This window comes from Melopsittacus undulatus, chromosome Z, assembly GCF_012275295.1.
Source record: "Melopsittacus undulatus isolate bMelUnd1 chromosome Z, bMelUnd1.mat.Z, whole genome shotgun sequence".
Lineage (NCBI taxonomy): Eukaryota > Metazoa > Chordata > Aves > Psittaciformes > Psittaculidae > Melopsittacus > Melopsittacus undulatus.
The window spans coordinates 27841402-27866895 of record NC_047557.1 but is presented as its reverse complement, the minus strand read 5'-3'; the positions used below and the strand labels follow the sequence as shown (position 1 = coordinate 27866895).

At 37.9% G+C, this 25494-nt stretch overlaps 1 protein-coding gene across 2 annotated transcripts; it reads left to right on the top strand.

The window, feature by feature from the left end:
* The first annotated feature begins 633 nt into the window (after positions 1-633).
* ZNG1A (Zn regulated GTPase metalloprotein activator 1A) lies at positions 634-25494 on the top strand. Of its 2 annotated transcripts, none has more exons than XM_031054451.2 (15): positions 634-895; positions 2031-2117; positions 2973-3069; positions 4218-4309; positions 7675-7734; positions 8778-8815; positions 12985-13031; positions 13767-13853; positions 14700-14744; positions 17959-18015; positions 20604-20655; positions 21370-21438; positions 21538-21603; positions 23484-23613; positions 24266-25494. In XM_031054451.2, the coding sequence occupies exons 1-15, from the start codon at positions 784-786 to the stop codon at positions 24322-24324; spliced, it is 1098 nt and encodes a 365-aa protein (XP_030910311.1). In that variant the 5' UTR covers positions 634-783; the 3' UTR covers positions 24325-25494. The 2 variants fall into 2 exon arrangements, 1 of the variants encoding a protein (XP_030910311.1); XR_004081386.2 differs by having other exon boundaries at positions 654-895; positions 23503-23613.

Below are 25494 nucleotides of genomic sequence, written 5' to 3'. Positions count from 1 at the left end.
TGCCTATACTCAAACCAGTGTTACTGGACCTTATTCTGAGTGCAGAGGACCACACCTGAGTTTAGAGGAGTGCATGTAAGTATGCATCAGGCAAACCCCTTCTCCATGCCTCCTCCAATACCATTATATTTACACATTTTAATATGAAGAAATGGAAAACATAGTACCAATTTGCTAAGCTTAGCTCCAGAAAAAGTAGGAATTTGACAAGACTGTTTAATCACAGATAGGTGTTAACACGCGTACGTGCCTCCTCACGGCATCTAACGGGAAACAGAGAAAGCTAGCATTCAATTGGTAGCTTAACTTTATTTGACTACTGATAGAAGAAAGCACATCCACCTCGCACGGGGGTTACCGACCACACCGGGGACATGCCCAGTGTTCCCCATGGGGGCAAAGTTCCCGAACCGGAGGACCTGTACCGCCGCCGCCATCACAACAACAGACCTCATGCAGCCCGGCTGCCAGCAGCAGACTCACAGCTCACCGCTGCCCCCGCCCGGCTGCACAGCCCAACGCGACTCTCCGAAGAAGCCCACAGCGCATGCGCTGAAAGGAGACGCTGTGGGTCACTTGCATGTCTTGTGCCAGCGCGAGGCGGCGCTGCCGCCATTCCGTGCCGTCTGACGTGCGGTGCATGACGTCGGGAAGGTGTGCGTGAGCTGTGCGTGCTCAGGCCGGAGGGGCCTAGGGAAGTGGCAGCGGCGCCTGCTGCAGGCGGTAGAGGACTGCGGCTGTCCCTCGGCCCTTGCCAGGCAGAGCTGCAGAACCCGCTCTTTCATGGAGGACGAAGACTGCCCCGACCTGGTCCCGATAGACGCCGGCGGCGAGGGGGAGATCGAGTCCAGCCGCACCAGGAAGATCCCCGTGACCATCATCACTGGGTATCTGGGTGAGAAGCTGCCCCGAGTCCCTGCCCGCCGGCTGCGTGCCGCGCCGCGCCTCCCGGTGCCGGGAGGAGCTGAACAGGCGGCCCGTGGCGGTCGGGAGACCCGATTAGGGGGCTGGGCAGTGGGGGCTCCGGAGGCGAGAGTGCTTGGCAGGTCCGGCAGCTGCCCCCGTGCCCGCCGGCTGGGTAGCGGAGCGTGCCCCTGGTGCTGTGTACAAAGCGGTCATTGACGCTGCTCGGGTAGTAAAAGCGCTCTGTCCTTATGCAGCTTCTGCCAAGTGCAGCTCCGGCCATGCTTTCACAGCTATTTCGAGCAGCAGTACCAGCTCCAGTTTTGTTACGGTTTTATTTGACAAACCGCGTTTTTCCCCTTAACGTTAGTGTATTTAACAGAGTGCATTTACAGTATTTGCCCGAGTTAAATGCGAACTGAACTGCAGTCGTAGAAATGTGAGGTTTGGCTTCCCTCACTTAAACCAACACGATTTTGAGAGCTTCAAATATAGGTGTGGATGGTGAGGGTAAGGTTCAATTTAGGATCACCAGCAAGTTGTTCCAGAAGTTGTAACTTTCCATTGCATCATACTCAGAACAGCCCGAGGGCAGGGAAGGAGGGTTGCTTTACCAAATTCCCCTACTTCTGATCTTGTGTATATAGAGGGTGAAACTGTTAGTAATGCGGTGTTACACAGGTGTGAACACCTTGGTTAACAATGCCTCATGTAATGGCAGTCAGTAGCACGTCATTGATTACCATTGACAAAAGTGCTGGTTGGAAAAGGCTGTGGTAGGGGGAAGAATAAGTGCACCTTTGTTTAACAGAAACATAAAAAATGAGTTTTCTCAGAAAAGACTGCCCAGCTGATGGAGGACCTGTAAGTAGGTCAAGCACTGACAGTGAATGGGAAACCACCCGGCCTCTTAAGGCTGATATTTAATATCCTGATAGTTGCATGGGGTTAAATATCCTTCCAAATTATTTTTTACAGTATTGTAATAGAATGCAGGCTACAGTAATGAAAACTCATATTTCAGGAGAGGAGAGATTTGTCTGAGGTTGCATAACAGTGTTTGCCTTTTATTTGAAGATCTGCGATTTTTTTAAAACATTTTAATAGAAATATGATCTGTGTTCTAGGAGCTGGGAAAACAACTCTTCTAAATTATATACTTACAGAACAGCATGATAAAAGAATAGCAGTTATTCTGAATGAGTTTGGAGAAGGTATGTAAATCTGCAGAAACATTGTTTTAGCCGTAAAATGACAAATACAAATTCTGAAAATTGAAAACACTGTAGTTTTAAATCTGTTACTGAAATTACTGCTTTATGTCATAGTCTTAAGAAGGGCAAAAAGTCTTTTGGGTAGTATTCATAAAATAGTACTGTGCATTAATCTGTTTCTTACATAAATCGAGTCCCTTGGAGCCAAGGTAATGAACATATCACCCTTTTGGAAGTGCTGTACCTCCATTTGTCCTGCTTAGTTTAAGCACATGAAAATCAAAATGTGTTGGTGGATAATATTTTCTTTCCCTGCCTGTCAGTCACTTGCAGATGACAAATTATCATCAAGAAAATGGGGAGGTGTGTGCTTGGTGTCTGGTTCTTTGAACTTTTCTGCTTTCCTTCTTGGGATTTTTGACTGTTACAGCTGTGATTTCATATTAGCATTGCTTAGTTTGCACCTAGTTGGTGGTGGTTTGTTTGTTTGTTTTTGTCAACAAAGATGTGTACTGCTTTCCTGATCATGGAGTCTAAAATGAGAAATAAGAGAGAACCTTTATTTGATATGGAGGTGAAGGCTGACTTCCCACTCTGTCAGCAAAGTTTATGGCACTTACTCTGTACTTTCATCCTCTGGGTTTTTGTCTTTGTAGAACCAACTTGACTTTGGCTTTTAAATTTCTCATAAAATGGAAAATACTTATTTCTGAAGAACATGCCAGAAACATGGTCTCAGAAGAAAAATATATAATAAAGAGTGAAAATGTATGCCAACTCAAAGCTTTCATCTCTTTTCCAGGTGTCATCATGCAGATTTGTAGATTAATATTGTAGTACTACTTATATTTCCAGGAAGTGCCTTGGAGAAATCCCTGGCAGTCAGTCAAGGGGGAGAACTCTATGAAGAATGGCTGGAGCTCAGAAATGGCTGCCTGTGTTGTTCAGTAAAGTAAGGAACACATTCTTAGAGTGGGTTTTGGGAGAGCTGGGGGAAGGACAAGACATTGAGAATTTGGTTCCTTAAACTGGTGGTAGTACTGACCGAGATTTCCTTGTTGGATAAAACAAGAATTGGACTTTGAAAGATAGAAATTTACTTCATTTTGTTGCCTCACTGGGCTTGGACTTAGTGTCTTTCGGGAAAATAATCCAAATACCAACTTATGCACCACTGGGGTATGGTACGTAAGGAGCTCTGCCTCTTCTGTATTACATGCTTTTATACAGAGAGCTAAAGATATAGGAATTTCCTTGTTAAATAATCTGTTTCTCTATTTGTATTTAGGTTAATACGTGAATACACCTCAGGGTGGAGAGAAAACCTTTTGGTAACCTAATGAAATACAGAATTCCTAATTGTTAGATGCCATCATGTTAAAATTATTGTTAGATGTCATGTTAAAATGCAGGAATGTATTTGTTCCTTCGCCATGTTTTGACCCTTTTTGCTCGAATGCTAGGTTGTTTGTGTTAAATTTGTAGCGAAGATGATGGCCTGTTAGTCCTGAAAATTTGGAAGAACTGATTCTATGCCTGAAGTTGGAGTAGTAAATGGAAAACAGAAGACCCTGTTGCACTGTATTCTGTTGGGATGCAAGGAATGCCGCCACTGCTTCTATGTTTTATATACATTGGTGTCTTATATAAAATATCATACATTTCTGCTTCAGGCTGACTTCATTGGCTGAGATTTAGTAAATAACTCATCTTAATTTTGCTGTAGGTGAGGTGGAAAGGCAAGAGAACATGGTTCAATTCTCCAGCCCCTTTCATGCCAAACCAAGTAGGCATGTATTTACACTGCCCTACTGCCAGTTACAGGGTTTTCAGTGTTTGAAAACAGATCTTCATTTAAATCGCCTTTATTATTCCTCTTGGGAATAAGCGAGTACTGCTTTCAGACCAAAATGAAATGGGAAAGTACAGTTTGCCTAATATTAGAGCAGCAACTGGATGACTGAGTTTTCATTGTAGACTATTAACCCTGACTCAGGCCTTTGCTTTGATGGTAATGACACTGTGTTCTGTGTCAGAAGATAAATGTTTATACATGTTTTAGCTTGTTTTCTCTGTTCTCAGGTTTGTTTCTTCTTTCAGGGACACTGGTGTGAAGGCGATTGAGAACCTGATGCAAAGGAGAGGAAAATTTGACTATATATTGTTAGAGACAACTGGTTTGGCAGATCCAGGTAGTTCACATTACAGTTTTCATAACTGTGATAATTATTCTGTTTTTATGAGGTGCTTGTTTGCTCACCAGTCAGTCCACTGTCCAAGATGTAATCTAAAGTAGTGAGTTGTCAGGTGTATACTTTAATTGCTACATAGACTAAAAACTGAATTAGATAGGTGCAGAAGCAGGGATTTGGGTGGGGTTGTTTAGTTGGTTGTTTTGGTTTGGTTGGTTGTTTTTTTTCAACTTACTCCAGATTGACTCTAAAGCTTAACAGAAATCCAGTTAAAATTTATTTCTATAAAGAAAAGAAATTGGGCTTGGAGAAGAGAAGCACACTGGAACTAGTGGTTTTCAGAAGGCTTTTGCTGTTCTACATTGTTTGTTCTCAATTATAACTATTGTTACACTGATTGTGATAGAACTTATATTTTGTGAAGTGATAATATATGCTCCAAAACAGACTCATACATGCTTCTGGTAGGTAGAGAACAATAATCAATCTTAAAAATTTATTGTGTGCTCTTTAGTGATATTTATTATAAAAAGGTGTTTAAACTTGAGCTCATGTTAGTAATAGCTATCTAACACAATTTTCACTGAACCATCAATTAAAAATGTGTTGTTGATCGGAGTGAAGGAAATTCTTATCAGAAATGCAATTGTTTCCCATTTAGGAGACTGATGTTTTCCAGTTCAAAGCTAAATAGTTGTCATGGTAAAGTAATTTCCTTTGAAGGAAAGGACATTGATTTGGCCTCTGTTACGCACAAATTCTGTGTGAGTCAAATTGGAAAACTATTAAGGTTTTGGGAAAAAAAATCAGTAGACACCAGAAAACCATTAGATGTTGTGGCCTTTGCTATATCATGCATGAGTAAGCACTGTGAACAACTGACAGGCTTTTGGTGTTGATGCAGAGTGATGTTTGGAGGCCTACATATGGACTACATATTGTCATTTCAGGTGGACAGTTGTAGGTGTTAGAATAAGGTTAGTTATTGAGGTTTTTTGTTGTTTTTTTTTCTGCTAATGTGCTTATTCACTTAGTTACTGACAGCCTGCCACTAACAAAGGTTCGATAATTAAAGAAAAAAAAAAGTGCTGTTGCTGCTGTCAGCTACTCCTGTCCTTCGTATTATGGCACTGGTCTATGTTAATTTTTTTTTTCATAATTATGATTTTAAATTATTTTTTTTCTTAATAAATATACAGCACATTCCACACTTGGTAGAATCTATTTTACAGGGCCATTTTATAAAAAAACAGGAGTAGCTTACTCCTAGTCCATGTGTAGTACACAGGTATTTAAGTCACAGATTCAGAATCCTTGATAGAATATGGTGCAAGTTGTCCAACTACTTGTTGATTCTTTTTGCTCAAGACTTGGCAGTTTAGTAACGTTCTGTTTTACATCCTCACAGAATTACAGATTACTGTACAAAGATGAGAGAATAGTATGTTTCATTATTCCAGAAGGATCTAATCTGGATGGAAATTCAGTGGATAATGAGGCCTAGCATGTAATAAATACTAGAATTATAAAGAATAATTCAGTTTGGAAGGTATGTTAGGAGGTCCTCAGTCCAACTTCTTGTCCAAAACAGGATCAGCTATAAGACAAGACCAAACCCTTTGGTATATCAGGTCATATATCTCCGTCATCTGAGGGTAAATTTGACACAACCTTTCCAGGCAACCTGTTCTGTGCCTGCCTTTTCATGGTGAAAAAACATTTTTCTGATAAATGTTGTCTGGACCTTGCTTAGTTCAGCTTACTACAGTTGTCTCCCATCCTTCTCCCACAGTCTGTATCAGTCTTCTCAGTGACTCACCTGTAGGTACCAGCGAGGTTGCTGTTAGGTTCTACAGGCACTTTCCTGTCTCCCAGGCTGAACAAATGCAGGTCCCTCACCTCTCCATGTAGGGCTTATGCTCTGGCCTCTATTGTCTTCATGATAGTACACTTCCTGTATATACGGGAGATCCATGTGCTGGAAGTGCTAGCCAGAATATGGACTTGAAAGTGTTAAATAGAGGAAAATAACCTGCCTCAGCCATACTATTGTTCCAGCAGTTGGGGGTGGTTTTGGCCTTTTTGATCTCCAGGTACACTGCTTGCTTGGCTTCCTGCCTACCAGGATGCCTGGGACATTCTCTGTAGACCTGCTCCCCAGGCAGTCTGTCCCTAGCCTGTGTCGTTGCCCAGGGCTCTTCGTTCCTAAGTGTGTTACTCAGTGTTTTTTCTTGCTGAATTTCACCCGTTTCTTCTTGGCCATTCCCTCCTGTCTGGCCACATCCCTCTGAAAGCTAGCTCTGCCCTTAGATATGTTAGCTGTTCCTTTCCAAATCTCATAGTCTCTGCAGTCTTGACAAGCATGTCTTCCATTCCTTCTTGAGTTCCTGGTGGATATTAAACAGGACAGGTCCCTCCCAGAATAGAACCTGACTTACTACTTTCTTCCAGTTAGGGTATGACCTGTTAACTGCAACGTTTAGAGCTTAATTATCCACCAGTTTTACCTACTTGTCTTTTCATTTAGATTGATAATGTCCCAGCTTGGCTATTAGAATGTCTTTGAAGGCAATGTTGAAAAATTTGCTGGAGGTGATGTAAACAGCTTACAGTGCTTTACCCTTGTCCACAAATACAGTAATTTATCTTTTTTCTTTTTTTTTTCCACAGAAAGCCAGATACAGCCTTTCCAGACTGATCAGGCATGATTTACGTTCATAAATTCCCCTTTCAGTGCAGTATCTATTTGCAAATTGAATATGCGTTAGACATTTCTTAACTCAGTCTATCTTTAGATTATCTAAAGCCAGAAGCTACTTTTTTTTTTTATCTTGTTGATTTAAGATGTAAGGAGCTCTATGAAAGAGGTTATAGAAGCCAGTGAAGAAGAAGGGGTCCCTAGGAGGGAGCAGATTTCTCAAATGTCCTAGTTCTATTTTTCTTTAACTGTTTTGTTTGGGTTTTTTTTTTCCCCTGTATGTGTGCCATGACCTAGAAACTAGCCTAAAGGTGAAGGGTGGAGTACAGAACCTTTTAGAAAGAGTGAGCCTTGGAGTATAGTAATCACATTTAGCTGATACTACTGAGTAAAGGTAGTTTAGCCAACTTAAATTGCATCTGGATTTGTGAGATTATAAAAGCTTTTTGTAGTCCTAGCTGATGATGTACGCACAAGCACAGTGTTTGGTAGCTATTGTTTTAGGTCAAATGTGTGGTGGGTATTTGAAGTCTATGGTGAATTCTAAGTTTGGAAGAGAGGAGTTTCAAGTACAGCACTACAAAGAATTTTTTAAATGAAATTGTCTGCATATCAGTAGTTTACTGGAAAGTGTAAATTTTGCAACTAAATTTACTGCCCTTCATAGGAGCTGTGGCCTCCATGTTCTGGGTTGATTCTGAGCTGGGAAGTGATATCTATCTTGATGGTAAGAAATGCAAATTTTCTAACATACTGGCATTCTGTATCTAGATTTAATGTAATGTATTTTAATAATTTAAGGCAAGGTTAAAGAAAATGTTTGAAATGTCAGAAAATTATTTTGGTTCTCAAATCCCAAAATTTGACCACAGGGATTCACTTACTGATTCTGGTGCTTATTTATCTACTGACAATGGTGAGCTATTTCAGTTTACTAAATAAAACAAAAGTTGTGTAATGCTTTGCTAAAGGGTCAGGTACAGGAACAATCTTGTGATTGTAAAGGGGGGATGGAGCCCATCATTAGATGTTATAAAACATTATTTAGAAGTAATATTAAAGCTCTTATTTTTCCGATGTAATGTTTCCTAATTTATTTTTTTTTAACTCTTAACCTGTTATCATCATCTGGTCTCCTGCCTTTTGTTTTCTGCTTTCTTTGTTGTACTCAGTTAGCTCTAGAATTTGCTGTGTTCCAATAAAAATCTGAGTTCACTAATATAAATCATCACTAAATGTAGTTAAAGAGCTTGTTGAATTGGATTTTTTAATTTTATGTAAGCAAAATCATCTTGCTTTTTGGCTTAAAAAAGTACCTTGCTAACACTTTGATTAGTCTGTAAAATACACATCTAGCCAAGCAAACAGTTGAATAGGAAACTGCTTCCTAATTTTCCTCCAGAGAAATTCTGCAGATTCCTGGTGACTTACAATGAGAATAGCTGCATACCTCAGTCAGTCCCTGTAATTTTTTTCCATAACCTGTAAAATTTGCCCATTTGCTGTTGTGAAAGAAAGGGAGAGGTATCTACTGTGTAAGAATTTCTCTCACCTGGTGTTAGACTTTTTTTTTTTTACCACAAATATGAATTACAAGTAAGAAAATAATTAGGTAACAAGTCTAATGCTCAGATATACTGGTAGCATTGAAAGTATTATAACAAGTTGTAAATGTGATATTTTCATTTTCATAGTTGTACAGGAAGTTTATAAATTGTTAAATTGTTAAATTCTTCAGACATTTCTGTTACATTTAGTGTTCTCTTTTAGGTATTGTGTCGGTCGTTGATGCAAAGCATGGATTGCAGGTAAACTACTGGTTTTTTTATATGGTTTAAAACTGCAACATTAGAAAAGCTATTGCATAATGTTCATTCGTATGAATTACAATGTTTTATAATAGCTTTAATTCTTACAATGGGTGAGGTTGTATTTCAGTTGCTGTGGTACATTAGTGCTATATTTTGAATAGGAATAAGGAAGTATCAATACACATAGGAATTCAGATTCTTACCAACACAGCATCCTGTCTACTAAGAGTTCTCAGGATGCTAGATACTTGATTCCTTCTAGTTCCATGACTTCACTTAGAAATCTTGGTTATATTCTAAATAGGTATGTGGATTACTGTAAAAACAGTGGATAAATGTGTCTTACAGAGTGTCATTGGCCTAAGTTACTTGAAAAGAGACCTGAAGAACGGGCCTCTGATACTGATGCGTTAGGGCTCAAATTGGGAAAGCTAATTAATGGCAAGTGGCATTTGTGGTGAGGAGAGATGAGAAAAGCAAATGTCTAGATAATCATTTCAGGTTAGAGAATTACTTAATTACATGGAAGCAGACAGAGCAGGTATTAGACTAATCTGCATGAAATGTAATGTAAAAACAATAAAAGCATACCAATTGAGCAGGCTGTTAGGATAGCAGAAACGGTGATTAAATCATATTTCAACTGTGGGGGTTTTTTTTGTTTTGTTTGTTTTTTGTACTAGGTAGTAATAAATATAATTATTTGCAACTTAATTAACTTAGGAAGTGACTGACTACTTCAGTTAGGTACTGATTTTGCAGAATTCAAAATAAAAGTGACCAGAAGCAGGGGTAAAAAATCCCCAGGGTAAAAAATGCCATCATACTGTGGAATTGTTTTTAATGTCTCTGTAATGTCTGTAAAAATTTGAGAGAACTGAGGAATAATGGTTAAAAGATATGGAAGTGATCCCTCCTTTATAATTTTTTTTTTGTGTGTGTGTGTGGACTGTTTGGATTTCTTGTTTCAGTTGAGATAATCTTAACAGTTGATTTACTGAAACGGGGCAGTCCTGTCCCCTCACCATTTTGTGTTGCACCTGGATAGAGCTAATGTAACCTCATAGCAAGCCAGTTTGTCAAGTTAAGCCATCATGTTTTGCATAGACTTCTGTGGAGGAGTTGTTAGAAAATGTGGGTGAGGGATGAGAGCTGATTTGTGTTTTAAGCAGGAGCCAACTTTTAAATCAGTTGAACTTTCACAAGAAACCACAGCAAGTCTGAAGTCAGTCCCCTTTCTAGCTGGGTGCCTTCATACTACTTTGGATGTGTTGTATTACTTGCAGAAATGTTCTGTTTATTTTTCTCTCCATGCAGTGCTGATTTACTGGTTTGAAGCAAATAAAATCATGTTCCACACAGTATCACTAAATTATTAATGTTAAAAAATTCGTGTTTAAACTTTCAAGTACTGTGTCAGAAACAGCACAAAAATGTTTTGAAACATTCAGCATTTCTATCTGTTGTTACTTTTGACAGATTAATGAAAATACTTATTAAATCAGTAGAACACAGACATCTGTTCAGAGCAGTAGAAAATTCCAAAGTTTTCTGCCAAGTAAATGACTTTTGCTTTGTATAAAGGAGTTGATAACCTATGCAATTCCTCTGGTTACAAAGCTTGACCTCAGAAGCTGCTTGTCATTCAAAGAATTTAGAAGTCATACAGGTAAGGAGATTGAGATAACAGGCAGCAGTTTGAGGGTGTCATGGTTCAATTAACCAACCCATTACAAGGAAAGCTGACAAGTAGTACCCTGTGACCAGTCAGCCAATAGAAACTGAAGTGATAATTGGTATCATGGGTTGTCACTGGTGGATTTGTCACCCAGAAATCTGAAACACTCATTTGATTTTTTTTTTTTATTATTATTTTTTTAAATTAAGGGCAAACAGTTGAAGTGCCAGTTCTCTGCGTCCCAGATTTGATATTTGGACAAAGCAACGAATCTGACAACATCTAATTCAATAGAATCAATGCACAGAGGATTACAAACAAAAAGTCAAAGGAGAGGTTCCCTCCAAGTTATCCTGTTGTTATGCTGTGCTTAGGTTGTGCACAATCAGGAAATACTTCAGGGGTTTTCTTTTTTCCTTTTTTTTTTTTTTTTCCTTTTAAGGTGACAGACTGACACTATGCAATAATCAGTTTGTTTTTTTCCAGTCAAATAATGTTAGATGCCTGATAATTCCACTTGAGGAAAAAATAGTTTTCTAGTTTCTTTTTAAATTTAAATACCTCCCTTGACAATTTCACTTTCATTTGGTATTCCTCTGACTTTAAAACTAAATTTCAGAACAACATTCTTGGTATGTTTAGAGCTCATGAAGAAATGCACAGGACTGAGCTTCCCAGAGGTGTAAGGTGTAAGTTGTGAGCTCTTACTAACACTAAAGCATCAATTTAAACTTTTACTTCCTGCCAGGTGCTTGAGATATTGCTCTCCTGGACATTGCTGCCTCCACGGCAGAGTAGGCAGGAAATAACTCACAGAATCATAGAATCAGCTGGGTTGGAAAAGACCATCAAGATCATCAAATCCAACCATTACCACAGGTCTGCCAAGATCATCACTAAACCATATCAGTGAGGGACTGATCTACATGGTTTTTGAACACTTCCAGGGACGGTGATTTCGCAGCTTCCCTGGGCAGCCTGTTCCAATGCCTGAGCACCCCTTCAATAAAGAAGTTTTTCCTTATATCCAGTCTAAGCCTCCCCTAGTGCAGCTTGAGGCCACTACCTCTTGTCTTATCACTTGGTTCGTGGAAGAAGAGATCAACCCCCACCTCACTACAACCTCCTTTCAGGTAGTTAGAGACCAGTATGGTCCCCCATGAGCTTCTTGGCTGCCTGGGCACAAGCTGGTTCATGTTCAGCTTCGTCAATCAGCACCCCCAGGTCCTTTTTCATGAGCAGCTTTCCAGCCACTGTTCTCTAGGCCTGTAGCTTGGTGTCCCTCAGGTACTGGTGTTGGGACCGGTCTTGTTCAACATCTTTGTTGGTGACATGGACAGTGGGATTGGGTGCACCCTCAGCAAGTTTGCCGATGACACCAAGCTGTGTGATTTGGTTGATACGCTGGAGAGAAGGAATGCCATCCAGAGGGACCTTGACACGCTTGTGAGGTGGGCTGATGCCAACATCATGAAGTTTAACCATGCCAAGTGCAAGGTCCTACACCTGGGTCAGAGCAATCCCCGGCACAGCTACAGGGGCAGAGAAGAGATTCAGAGCAGCCCTGTGGAGAAGGACTTGGGGGTGTTGGTCAATGAGAAAATGAACATGAGCCGGCTGCAGTGTGCACTCACAGCCCAGAAGGCCAACCGTATCCTGGGTTGCATCAAAAGGTGTGTGACCAGGAAGTCAAAGAAGATGATCCTGCCCCTCTACTCTGCTCTCGTGAGACCTCACTTGCAGTATTGTGTGCAGTTCTGGTGTCCTCAGCATAAAAAGGACATGGAACTGTTAGAACAATTCCAGAGGAGGACCACGAGGATGATCAGGGGACTGGAGCACCTCCTGTATGAAGATAGGGTGAGAAAGTTGGGGCTGTTCAGCCTGGAGAAGAGAAGGCTGCGTGGAGACCTCATAGCAGCCTTCCAGTATCTGAAGGGGGCCTACAGGGATGCTGGGGATGGACTCTTCATTAGGGACTGTAGTGATAGGACAAGGGGTAATGGGTTGAAACTTAAACAGAGGAAGTTTAGATTGGATATAAGGAAGAAATTCTTTACTGTTAGGGTGGTGAGGCACTGGAATGGGTTGCCCAGGGAAGTTGTGAATGCTCCATCCCTGGCACTGTTCAAGGCTGGGTTGGGCAGAGCCTTGGGGTGATATGGTTTAGTGTGATTTGTCCCTGCTCATGGCAGGGGGTTGGAACTAGATGATCTTAAGGTCCTTTCCAACCCTAAATATTCTATGATTCTGTGAATATAATACAGTGTTCCAACTCTTTAGCATTGTAATAATAAAATTCATTAGAAGAGTTTTCATAAAAGAGATTATAAGCCTTTGTAATGGTGAATGTATAAATGTGCTTTTCTGCCGTCATTTTACAGAAAAATTCTAGATGCCACCTGAGCTGAAACTGACTTCCTTTAATTAGAAATTAATTTAAATGTCATTTGAATATGATTAAGCCAAATATTTTCTTTTTGCTTAGCACTTGACTGAGGAAAAGCCAGAAGGCCTTGTCAGTGAAGCATCTCGGTATGGATGTATAAATTAATTTTAAATATCACTGGTAGGAACTGCACTGTATAGAAGTCCATTATAAATGGCTTCTTTTATAAGGTATTTTTCTCCTCCTTTGCTTTAAACCAAGGTAGATTGGTGTAATGAGGTAGAAAATAGACTCCGTTTGGTCTTTTTTTCCAAGATTTGGCTTATCTAATATATACTTTCAGAGGGATAGGATTTTATGTAAGTGAAGGGCAACCATCTGTGTTGGGGGAAAGAAAGAAATGCATGCTAGAATCTGTCAGGTGCTCGAAGTAGAACTGGAGCTGGAGGAATATTTTTTTGCTAGATATGGAGCCACAATGATTAAGGATAATTGTAATAATAGAAGTCTTCATGAAGCAAAGAGACTTCAAGTATGACTTTACAAAGACTACACACAAGTGAAATAGGGGTTTGTGAAGTTCATAAATCATCAAGAATTTTGGATTAGATCACATTTTAAAAAACAACCCGCAAAACTAGCAAGTAAGTTAGCAGATTTCTCTTCTGGCATAGAAGAGCACTTTAAGGAGAAGCCAGCAGTACTTCATTCACACTCCCATGATATGCTAGTTGGATTAATACTCGCCTTTCTGTGCTGACAATACTCATATTATTTTTTTGGGAGGTGCTGTGAGAGAGATGGTGTTTCTGCCTTACAGAAAAAGTATTTATTTGTTCATGTTGTCTTTTTTCATTTTTTTTTTATTCCTTAATGCATAGGCAGGTTGCATTAGCTGATCTTATAATCATCAATAAAACAGATTTGGTTTCAGAAGAAGAGCTGAATAAAGTCAGAACATGTGTCAGGTATGAAGCTTTTGGCATGACTAACACTTTACTGGTTCAAAGATTATTTTTATTTAAACATAGTTGCTTCTTTATTGCTGTTAATACAGAATTAGGTCTCACAACTGACACATATTGGTAGTTCAGAAGGGACAAGTGTCTGTCACTTTCTAAAGGCATTTCAGTACTTTTCTTTGCGCACATAATCTTGTCAGGTTGTCTGTCTAAGCTGTCTAGCTGCCTTAGCTGTCTAGCTAAGATTTGATGTTACTAAGGACAGGCCTTTGTATTAAGTGCTCACACTTTTACATTTATGGGCAGCTGTTCTTATTTTTCAGATAGCATCAGGTCAAAAATAAAAATGTTCTAGCAGATAAAGACTTCACTAGGAAATGCAAAGGTATATGGAGGAGGTCCCAAAAAAATTGTCATGGGTACAGAAAAACCAATGGTGTGAATTAAATTAGGGATCAAAGACATATGCTATCTTTTTCTGTTGATACCATGATAACCAAAATAGAGTATTAACACTTTAACATACATTACAACTTCACTGATAGTTTGAATTCTAGAAGTAAAATGCCTAGACCCATCAGAGTGTATCATGAGAAGTCTTGAAGAGGAAAACGCTGTTCACTCCAGTATTATTTTGTCATAACTTCTAAAGTGACCCAGCCTTTACTTAGGACATGAAAAAGTCTCAAAACCAAAGTAGTTTTGGATGTTTGTTGGTTTGTTTAACAAGTTGCTTACAAGAGTGTTATTATTGTGGTGGTGCTATTTCTCATGCTACTTTCCATGGTTAATTTGTTGAAACAATGTATTATAGGTGCATTTTCATCCAAAGGTTTCTCTATTTTATTTTAGGTCAATAAATGGACTTGGTAAAATTCTACAGACACAAAGATCAAGGTATTAAATGGCCACTATTACTAGGTACTAAATCCTGCTTCTTCTGTGACAGATTTAATTATACTATCAGATCAGTTTTCGGAAAACTGTTACATTAGAAATATTTAATATTTATTTTACAAATAAGCATCTAGATAAAGGATTTTTTAAGAAGTAAAAATGTATTTTTCTTTTGTATTTTTCTCTGCTATTGTATTTTACTGTGCTACTCTTCAAAAATTCTTCTGTATTTTTCTCTGCTCTATTGTACACTTCAGTGTATAACTATTTAAAGAAAGATCACTACTAATGTGTAGCTTAGTTTACAGAGCTAATCATTAGTGGATTTTATTTGACTTTGCAATGTAACTGTAAACATTTCTGTATTTTTTAATTACATGAGAAGTGGATTTTACGAAAGCTTGGGCTTTATTCCTGTCCCCCAACCGTGCATTTTATTCTAAGTTTTTTTATGAATAAGGCTTTCAGTTATTAAAGTTATATATTAGCTATGTTGCCATTTTTGGAGTAATAGCATTTGGAATGTTCCTGAAAAATGCTAATACAGATGAAGATTAATTTACTTACACATTTTTCTGAAATGTAGTAGATTTTTAAGGGAGTGGTAAAAGTAGAAATTCAAAGTTTCTTGCAACTTGTTAATAAGATCTTGTAATGAAAGAGCAGCTTGCAAAGCTAAGTTGTCTCTGAGCTAATCACTGACCACACACACTATAAAGTTTTCTTTCTGTTGTGTCAGTTGGACAGTTTTTTTCACTTACAGGGGCTCCTGCAAATAAATTGTTACTACAAAATTACCTTGAAAGGAGTGCACACAAGTTTGTAAGAAGTAAAAGTAATTGTGTTTGTTTTGCTATTTTTCATTGAAACTCTGAATCAGACTTTTTACTTAACAAAAAATTAAATAGGGTATTCCCAGGCACATTAGGAGAGCGGTGTGTCTTTCAGATTGCTGGGGCTGATTTGCATACTATTATAGATAAAATATTTGACTATATTAGCATAAACTTTCATATAATACAAGTTCCTGCTTTAAGCTGTTTTGAAAGGAAAATAGTAGACATAATCTTAGTAAAATACACTTGCCTTTTTAAATGCATTTGGAAAGGGTAGAAGAAAATATTTGCTCTGTTGTTGTCTGATTAGATAGGATGAGCAAGTAGAATATGTATTTTCTTTGGTAATCCAGGGTTTTGAAGACAGATGTTTTATTTGCCTTCAGTCTAAAAATCAGCTCAGTGTACATTACCAAAAATATTAATCTTGTTAACATTTCTATTGGCTTCAACTTATTCTGATCACTGGAATGTTTATGTTATTTTGTTGAAAAGATGCACTATGAAAATCATTCTCTTTAGTGATTATCCTGTTAGTTTATAAGGATTGTTCTCATTCTGTTTTCATTACTTTCTTCAAGGAGCCATGTGAAATGTTTGAGTAGGTTTGGCAACTTCACAGTGCATTCTTGTTAACTTGCAAACTGTTGGAGAATGAACAATATTATAAACCATAAATTCTGCTGCTGAGAAGTGTTTCACATTCATTTATTGTTCTTCTAGAGATCCTCAGTAAAGAATTTGTCATAAGTCATCATGTGTCTCTTACATAAAAAGTAATTTTCTTTAATATATTTATTGTCATTTGGGACTTGTGTTCAAAACAGCAGGTGTGGATAAACTTGTGAGCACTACTTGAAACCAAGGTTTTAATGTTCACCAGTTTTTTTCATGTAAGGAGTTTTAATGTGTAAATAATAGCTCTATATTATGCTGCAAAATTTAGACTTCTATTAATTTGTCCTCTTACATAAATTTAGTATTACTAGGTTAGTATTTCCTAAAGTTGTTGTATTAGAATAATGCTTACTGGCATTTTTCTCTGTCTGTAAAGAGAGGTGAGAATGCTCGAGGACTCCAGGTTAAATTTAACCAGGAATTTGTTCTTATGGTAAATCTTGGATATTTACTCAGGGCTAATTTTACAGTATCAAAATTTGTCTATCTTATTTTTGAGACTACTGTTATCTACAGTTTTTGTGGAATCTGTACAGTGTGGAATTTTTGCATCTAATGTATGTACTTAGAGTGCAGCCTTAATGATTGAAAGACAAAACAAATACTGTAATGGGATGGAGTTGCAGAGATACCATTGTAACATTTAGAGTTGAAATTCTTAATAGTAGTAATTTCTTTATAGCGTATTTCAGTTTTGTATGCTAATAGCATGTCAGTATAAACTGCATATATTCCAGGAGTTTGTGTTTTGAGAGGGTCTGTATTAAGGATGCAGAATAGTTGCTGGGAAGAACTTCAGGGTTCCTTTTCCCATTAGGGAAAATCGGTTATTCAGGCATCCATTATGAGCGATTTTATCATCTTCCTTGGAAATACCTTGGTTTTTACTATATTTTTAAGAATAATGTTTCTGTGCTTATATATTACTGTGTAAATAAACAGTGCCATTTCCTCGGAGGATACGATAGCATCCACTAACATTCAAAAATAAGTCTAAGGATTGATGGCGTTGTGTCCTGGTTTGAGCAGTAGCAGTCATTTTTCTCCTTCTTGGTAGTTGGTGCAGTGCTGTGTTTTGACTTTCGGGCTGAGAACGGTTGCTGATAGCAAGTATGTTTTGAGATACTGCTCAAATGTTTGGTTTGTCCAAGGCCTTTTCTGAGCCTCATGCTCTGCCAGGGAGGAGGGGAAGCTAGGAGGAAGGAGAGGCAGGACACCTGACCCAGGCTAGCCAAAGAGGTATTCCATACCATAGCACATCATACCCGGAAGGGCTGGAGCTCGGGGGTGGATGGAGGAGGTATTGGTCCATGCTCAGTCGGGCAGGGTGAGGTGAGTTATGGGTTGGTGGCTGGTGAGGTGTTGTATTCTCTTCACTTGTTACTGGCTTTATCATTATTATTGTAGTAAGTAATGGCAGTAGTGGTTTGTGTTGTGCCTTAGTTATTAAACTGTGCTTATCTCAATCCGTGGGGGCTACATTCTTTGGATTCTCCTTCCTAACTCTCTGGTAGTTGGGGGAGCAAGGGGGGTAGTGAGTAACGAGCTGTGTGGACTTGGTTTAAACCACAACACGTTGGTATGATAGACAGGAAAAATAATAATAAGCTTCAGTAAATAATTTTAAAAATAATTATTTAACTATACATAATATTTAAATGTAGCAAAAATACAAATCTTGCTTGCTTTCTTCTGTTTAGAGTTGATCTCTCCAATGTCTTGGACCTGCATGCTTTTGACAGTTTATCTGGAGTAAGGTATGGTAATAATTTCACTGTGCTGTCCTTTGTTAGAAATAATGTCGGTTGTATAAATACATGCATGAAATAGACACTCAAATCCTGGCTCAAATTTCCATGTGGGTTTCTTTAGAAATGCTAGTTTTCTCACTTGTTTAAAATTCTCCCTTTATAAGTGGTAATCTGAGACTGAGTTTTTTTCCCACTCGTGTGCAAAAAGGTTTTTTGACCTTGTAAAGTTAGATGAGCCAGAGTGTGCATGGGTGGTTGGCTTTTTCCCCAGTTGAAGTTTTGCTTTGATACTAGCATTAGAGTAGGTTTGTACGCCCTCCACTGTTTCTCTTGAAGTGCTTAAAAATTTTCTCACTTTGTGTCATGATGGACTTGAGGCCTCCTTAGTTTTTAGAGAAAAAAGTGAGGGACTGAGATTCAACAGCAGACAAAGCCAGAACAAATTCTAGTTACTGTGTTCTACGTTCTTGTTTCTTTTTTTAATGCTCAGTGTGTGCTTCAGCATGCTAGAGCGTGTAAAAGTAAAATTGGAGGCGAGGGGAGAAGGGCTTTCTGTTTACTTTGTGTGCTGAAGTTGTTCAGCAAAGAGAGCAAAGATTGCTGGAGAAATCAATAAAGGAGGGAATATGCAACTGGGGGCAGTATCAGCTTTGGTTTTCTTCCTGGATGCACACTGTTCACTTCAGGTGAACGAATGTAGCCATTTCCTTATTCACAGAAGGAAGAAATTGGAGAAGGTGCCAGCTAGTAACCTCTAGTAGATGGGATGCTTCATGAGATTTCCCAATGAAGTGGTGCAGTACTGTCCATGCTCTCTGTTGCACTTTCTGTTTGCTGGCACTGGGTTTTGAATGATTTGTGAAAAGTATTGTTTGAAGAAAGTTAAGGGATGAGGAAGGCCAATGCATTCTTCATGGACAGTAGATAACTGTTAGGTCATAAACCAGATCATAAACATTCTGACTTCTTATGGTGGATCAGCCAGCTAAACTGACTCATCCTGGAGCCACACAACACAGAGAAAGCCTTAAGAAGATGTGAACCAGAAGAGGATCATTCTTGATAATGGCAATTCACAGTTAGATGTGATTAGCTGTAATACTAGATGGCATTCTGCAAGGTTTACTAGGAAGTGCTATGCTGTGCAAATCGCAGAAAGTCCTTAAAGAGCTAACCAAAAAAACCCACCTTTCCTGCTTTTCTCAGTCTATTCTTCTCACTTACCCCACTCATAGTTCCTTTAGAGGTTCTCAATATTTGGTATTAAAACAATGCAGCATTTAAAGGCAGATTCTAAGAGCACCAAGAAGGTTGTGGACTGTTTAAGTGAAGTACCATTTCTTTTGTTATTATTGGACCTCTCTACAGTTAAATTGTTTACCCTGGTATTAGTTCATATACAGAAATCTCTATCTAAAATATTAAAGGTGTTTTCTGCCCAGTCAAATGCAGCAGAAAAACTCTTTTGAATCCAGCACCATTTCAGCACAAATAATACGCTAGTACACTATAAAATTGCCCTTTTAACTGCATATTACAGTAAGGATTTCTATCAGCTTAACAGATACAACATCCTATTGATGTGACTGTACTGGTAGAACCAGGTAGAACCTAGGTAGAAACGCACATCAAGAATTCTGGGTTCTGTGGAAAGCAGTATGGGAAGAAGGCAAAAAAAGCAAAGAACTTGCAAGAAGTAGAAGTATAAAATGTTACTTCAGTAACAGTCATTACCTTTTCCACCATCACTGAAAGCTTCTTAAAATTTACAGTCATCAAAGTAGGAAGAGATTTTTATGGGCAATCTTTTCTGACAGCACCATAGTGACTTCTGCTGGGGTATTCTTTCTTCTGCATATTAGACATAAGAGAGAAATATTCTCCGGTGCAGAAAACAGTATTTGAAGAAATCTTGTACTGTCTTGCTTAAAGATAGATGTGTTTGTGCAATCTAAAGTTGCAGTAACTTTTTATGTTGTTACACAAAATGATACTGTAAGGCCCTGGATCTTAGTTTACAAAAAAGTCCCCAAGTTCCTTTATGAAGTAAAGAGGACCAGTTTTAAATTAGCAGGCACACTGCATAGTAGGAATGAGCTGTATGGCAAGAGTTGAAATGGAAGCTGATATATAGGATTCCACTTACTGCTACAGCTTTGACATTTTTTTTCTTCTTTTCAGATAATTTTCCTAGAGTTGGTTCTTTTTTTTGTGGGTTTTTTTTAATGGACACCTAATAAGTTGACAAATTCTTGCTTTCACAATGTAGTTTGTCTGTTGTTCTTATACAAAGAGATATCAAGGCTGTTCTATTTCTGGAAGTGTAAATATTTAAAATCCCAAAGATACTGCAAGTTGTTACTAAATCTAATAGTATTAAAAAAAAAATCTAACACAAATGATTAACTAGATCAAACCAATATAGCTAAACATCTCTATTTTGAGATTAGAATTGAATTAACAGTTGAGGCTTATTCTGAGTGTGCCGTCTAGCTTTGCTATTTTAGTTTAGCTTCTCAATACTGCAGAGTGTTTGAATATTGAAATGACATTTTGTCTATCCCACTCAAACACGACATTTAACTTCTTTTCAGTTTGCAGAAAAAGCTGGAGCATCTTAAGACAGCACATGCACATCTAGACAAGGTAATTAGCAAAAATACTGCTTCATCTTTTTGTAACAGCCTTGTTCCAAATACAGGTAATGGCAAGCAGTGCATGCAAATCATGTTACCTTTTCAGAAGATTTCAGTTAGGAAGTAATGTGTTTTAAGATCTTTGGAAGGTTATATAGAACACACATAGGAATGCGCTTTGTTGTAGATTTGTTTGCTTCTTTGTTTTTGAAATCTATTCCTACATATTCTATTTATAAAAAAATTTGCATGATAGGCAAGTATGGATAGTAAAAAAGATGTTGATTATTTTCTACGTTGGAATTGTGATGAAGATCAGAAATTGTGGATCAGTATCCCAAGAAAATAAAATTCTTAAACATATTTGAAAGACTGAACTTAATAGCTTATCAGAATTAAAATTCTTAAGCTTTCTTTGAGAACATCAGCTACAGCAGAGAATTACATGGTAAAAGCTAATGGCATTAAATCATGCAAAGCAGTGTGTATGCCTCTTGAGTGCACACCCAAACAGAACCAGATAGTATTACATAATATAGCAATTTGGGGCAAGATGGAAGTGGATTGTTTTGGGGTTTTTGTGGTTTTTTTTTTTGTTTTTTTTTTTTTTTAATTTCACATGGGTGTATAGTTGCTTTTTTATTAGGCCAAGTTAGGAAATGTAATTAATGTAATGAAATATGTATCCAAGTTGTTAATAATAACTGGGCCTTTCCATTTGCAGGGTATAATTACAGTGACATTTGAAGTTCCAGGAAATATAAAAGAAGAAAACTTAAACCTCTTCATTCAGGTAAGTAGTGCATCACTGTTAATGGAGAAATCATTGTGGCTGTTTATAAAAAATCATCCCATGCCATTCTGTTTATGAAAACATTTTTCCTTTTCATAGAATCTTCTGTGGGAGAAGAATATGAAAGATAAGACTGGGCACACCATGGACATCATAAGACTGAAGGTTAGTCAGAAATGGACAATTTCTTTATGCTTTATCGCTGTTACACCTAAAAAACTGTGGTGTGTTGTCAGTTACAGACTTATCAAAGGCATTCCTGGATCTTTGTAGTAGAGCAGATAAAATGGAGAATGGTAGTTTGTTGTTGTTCCATGTAGAAAGAGTTAGTTATCTGCTGGCTGGTGGAACAACTCAAAAGGAGATAGCTGACAGAGAAGCAAACATTGGTCTTGTTTAGAATTGAAAGGGAAGATACACAGTCCTAAACATCAGTGGCAGAGGTAATAATCTGGACATAGTTAAAACAGTTTTCTGTTTCCAATTCCATTGCTTTGAAAGGTTCCATCCATCTCACATAAATGCCTCTTTATCTAGGGATTAGATAATGTAGATTGGATGCCATATATTTTGTCGTTGTTGGCATAATATGCAGAAGTTGAATTTGGCATAACATAGCAGTGCAGTACTACTTGCAGTCTACACTTAAAACTTCTTGTAATTCAAGTATTGTAATTCAAAGTATTGTCAGCCTGTAGTTCTAAAGGTGCAGCCTGTAAGTATTCCACTTCATGGGTGCTTCAAATGTTTTTCAGTTGCATGGTTTTGAGAGGAGTACGGGTGACAATTCGGGTTTTTTTGTTTTCCTTACACCAAGTAGCCAAGTAAATCATTAAGAAATAAGAATTGAGTTTGTCATTTAGTAGGCTGTAATACAAGAATACAAGAAAATACACTCTGGTTTGTTTTCTGAGAACACTTGTGCATCATGGATAGTGACATAATTATTTTAATATCATTGCAAGAAAGACTGTATTCTTGCTTTTTCATTAACAAAATGGGAATATCCTTGTCTTCCCTTTCCTGACACAAATAGAAGGAAATAGCCACTGATGGACTTAAGCCATCTGAAAACAGTACTGCTATGCATAGTAACATTTTTTATTATTTTATTGAGCATTGGAATCACAGTCATTCTTTAGGAGATCTGAGGCCTGTAATAATAAGTGTGCTTGCTCTCAGTCACATACAAATGTGCTAAAACAAACGAACCACACATAATTATGAGTAGGTTCCAAAGTTTGTTGCTTTTGTATTTTTATCTTACTGGCAGTCATAATCCTTTTGGTGGTAATAGAAAATTTCAACTAATATGTCAAATGCAGACCTTTTCTTATGAAATATTTGTAAGTATTTTTTCTTTTTTCTTTTTTTTTTAAATTTTATAAGCATATGAGATACATTTTATAGAATGTGTTCCGCTAAAATATTTTATGAAGTTGTACCTGAAGTGATGAAAACTTTTTTAATACAGCTTTTGGTATTTGGGGTAATGAGCTGACTCTGACAGTATGCCTTTCTAATTCTGTTGCTAGTTGGTTTACTTTACAAATGTTTGTTCATTCTCAAATATTCAGGGATTCTGATTCAGTATAGTGAATGTGCTGATTATGACAGCTTATTCAGAATAATCTGAAGTCAGACATTATTGCTCATTTTACATATCTTTTTTTTGCAGTCAGTCTTTCAGGTACTCATATGTCAAACACCATATATATATGTATATATACATATATATTCCAAGTGGCACAGTAGCTGATGACATTTTATTTTTGCTCAGAAATGCAGGTACTGACCAAACAAGGAACAGGAGGCAGAGTATGGCAAAGAGTAATGATTAGTCTTTAACAAAATAAGGAGATGTCAGAATGGATGTTATAGCTAGACATGATCATACTACATGGTTATTTTGGCTAACTGGTGCATAGTTGCCAGAAATAGTTTTCCCTGCTTGGCCTAGTTTCAAAGCTGGGCATTTTTTACCCTCTTAAATATTTAGTTTTAAAGGTTTATTTATCTATCCTAACAATTATTTTTCTGATAAGGGACTGGTATCTATTCAAGGCAAATCTCATAAGGTGATAGTCCAAGGTGTCCACGAGCTCTATGATCTAGAAGAGACTGCAGTACCCTGGGAAGATGGTGAAAAGAAAACAAATAGACTGGTCCTAATAGGTAGGAAGAAATTACATATCTCTTCATTTGACTTTAAGAAGCTGTTCTTTCAGAAGGCAGTCCTGTGACTTGTTCAGTGAAAAGTAACTGACCTAAACTGACCAGAATAATAGCAGTGCGTATGTTCAGTACAACCTCCAGTCAGAGTTTTATCCATCAAGACCTCCTGCTGTTTTATATTGTAGCTGAGAGGAATCTACAGCATTCCTTTTGGTGACATTAAAATAAAAATCCATAATCATATATTTGGTGATGGGAATGGTTTGAATGTTTGATTGAGTATTCAGTGGCTGTAAGGAAGGTGATCATAGCCATTAAAATGTGTAAAATATATGGGTTCTTTTTCTGTGAAGCTTGTAATGCCAAGGCTGTACATTTCTGTTTCCTGCTTACTACTCTTTGCTTTGCAAAGTGTTTTTATGACAAGAAAACTCCAGTTTTTCCTCTTTTGCCTTACTTGGACAATTTGAAGTGTGTTGTTGCCTATAAAAGCTAAAGTTACCTCATTACCTGCAGCTTAATTTTAATACTGCTGTTCTCAGTAATTGGAATAATAAATATTTTGTTTGCTGAGAAGACTGGCAGATTGCTACTTGCATGCATTTTTTAATACATTGTAAAATAAAGTTAACTAATTTATTTCTCTTTACAGGCAGAAACTTGGATAAGGAAGCAATCAAAGAAGTTTTCATAGCCACTGTCATGGTTTAAGCCCAGCGAGTAATTCAGCACCCTGCAACCATTCGCTCTCCCCCTCTTCTCTCCCCTGCTCCGGGTGGGATGGGGAGGAGAATTGAAAGAATATAAACCCCACGATTTGGGATAAGAACAGAATCTAAAGTATAATACAAAACCACTACTGCTAGTAAAAATGATGAGGGAAATCACAAGGGGATAAAATATAAAACTAAAAAGGGGAAAAAAAAGCAACCAACAGTAAACGCAAGTGATGCACAATACAACTGTTTACCATCCACCAACCAATACCCAGCTCAACTCCAGCAGCAATCTGATCTTCCGAGTGACTCCCCACAGTTTATATATTGGGAATGATGTGCTGTGGTATGACATGCTGTGATACCCCTTTGGCTAGTTTAGGTCAGGTCTCATGTCTCTGCTCCTTCCGGGCTTCTCATGCCCCTTCTCACTGGCAGAGCATGGGGGACTGAAAAGTCTCAGGTAAGATCAGGGTTAAGCATTACTGAGCAACAGCTAAAACATCAATGTGTTATCAACACTGTTCTCAGATGAAAACTGAAACTCAGCACTACACCAGCTACTGGAAAGGAGAAAAATGTTACAGCTGAACCCAGAACTGTCGCAGTGAGAGAGAAACAAGGAAATGGTTGACATCAAACTACAAAAAAGATGAAGTGTGTGTACTTAACCCTGCAAGCTTTTTATGATGAAAAGACCGAATGAAATGCAATATAGGAGTTTCTTTTTCCTCTTTCAGTTTACATAACAGTTGAAACCTTAAGTCCTTCTAAGAATCTCAGGTGATCTGCTGTAGGCCCTCTTAGAGTCTATGATCAAACACAAAAAATTCAGCATTTTGGATCTGGCTTAAAAGCTCATGGAGTCATAGAATCACAGAATACTTGAGTTGGAAGTAACCTTCAAAGGTCATTAGTTCAATCCCCAAGTTATATCAGTAACATCATGTACCTGTGCAGAAATGCAAATAGGGAAAAGGTTGTTGACTGTGCTGTGCATCAAGTGTTACATAAGAATATGGTAAACATGTTTGAAGCCTAGTGCCTTCTTCCAGCTAACTCTCTTGCTGCTGGAAATGAAGCAAGAGTGATTATTGCAAGTGATGTAATCACAGTAAAAAGTGTTTAGTTTACTATTAAACTGTCTTCCATCTCTTTTGACTTA

Bases quoted from the DNA above. Each gene is read 5' to 3' on its own strand.
- ZNG1A (XM_031054451.2), top strand. From the start codon at position 784: ATGGAGGACGAAGACTGCCCCGACCTGGTCCCGATAGACGCCGGCGGC. The intron at 13,032-13,766 runs GTATGGATGTAT...CTTAATGCATAG, and splicing joins CTTGTCAGTGAAGCATCTCG to GCAGGTTGCATTAGCTGATC. The intron at 21,604-23,483 runs GTTAGTCAGAAA...TTTTCTGATAAG, and splicing joins TGGACATCATAAGACTGAAG to GGACTGGTATCTATTCAAGG.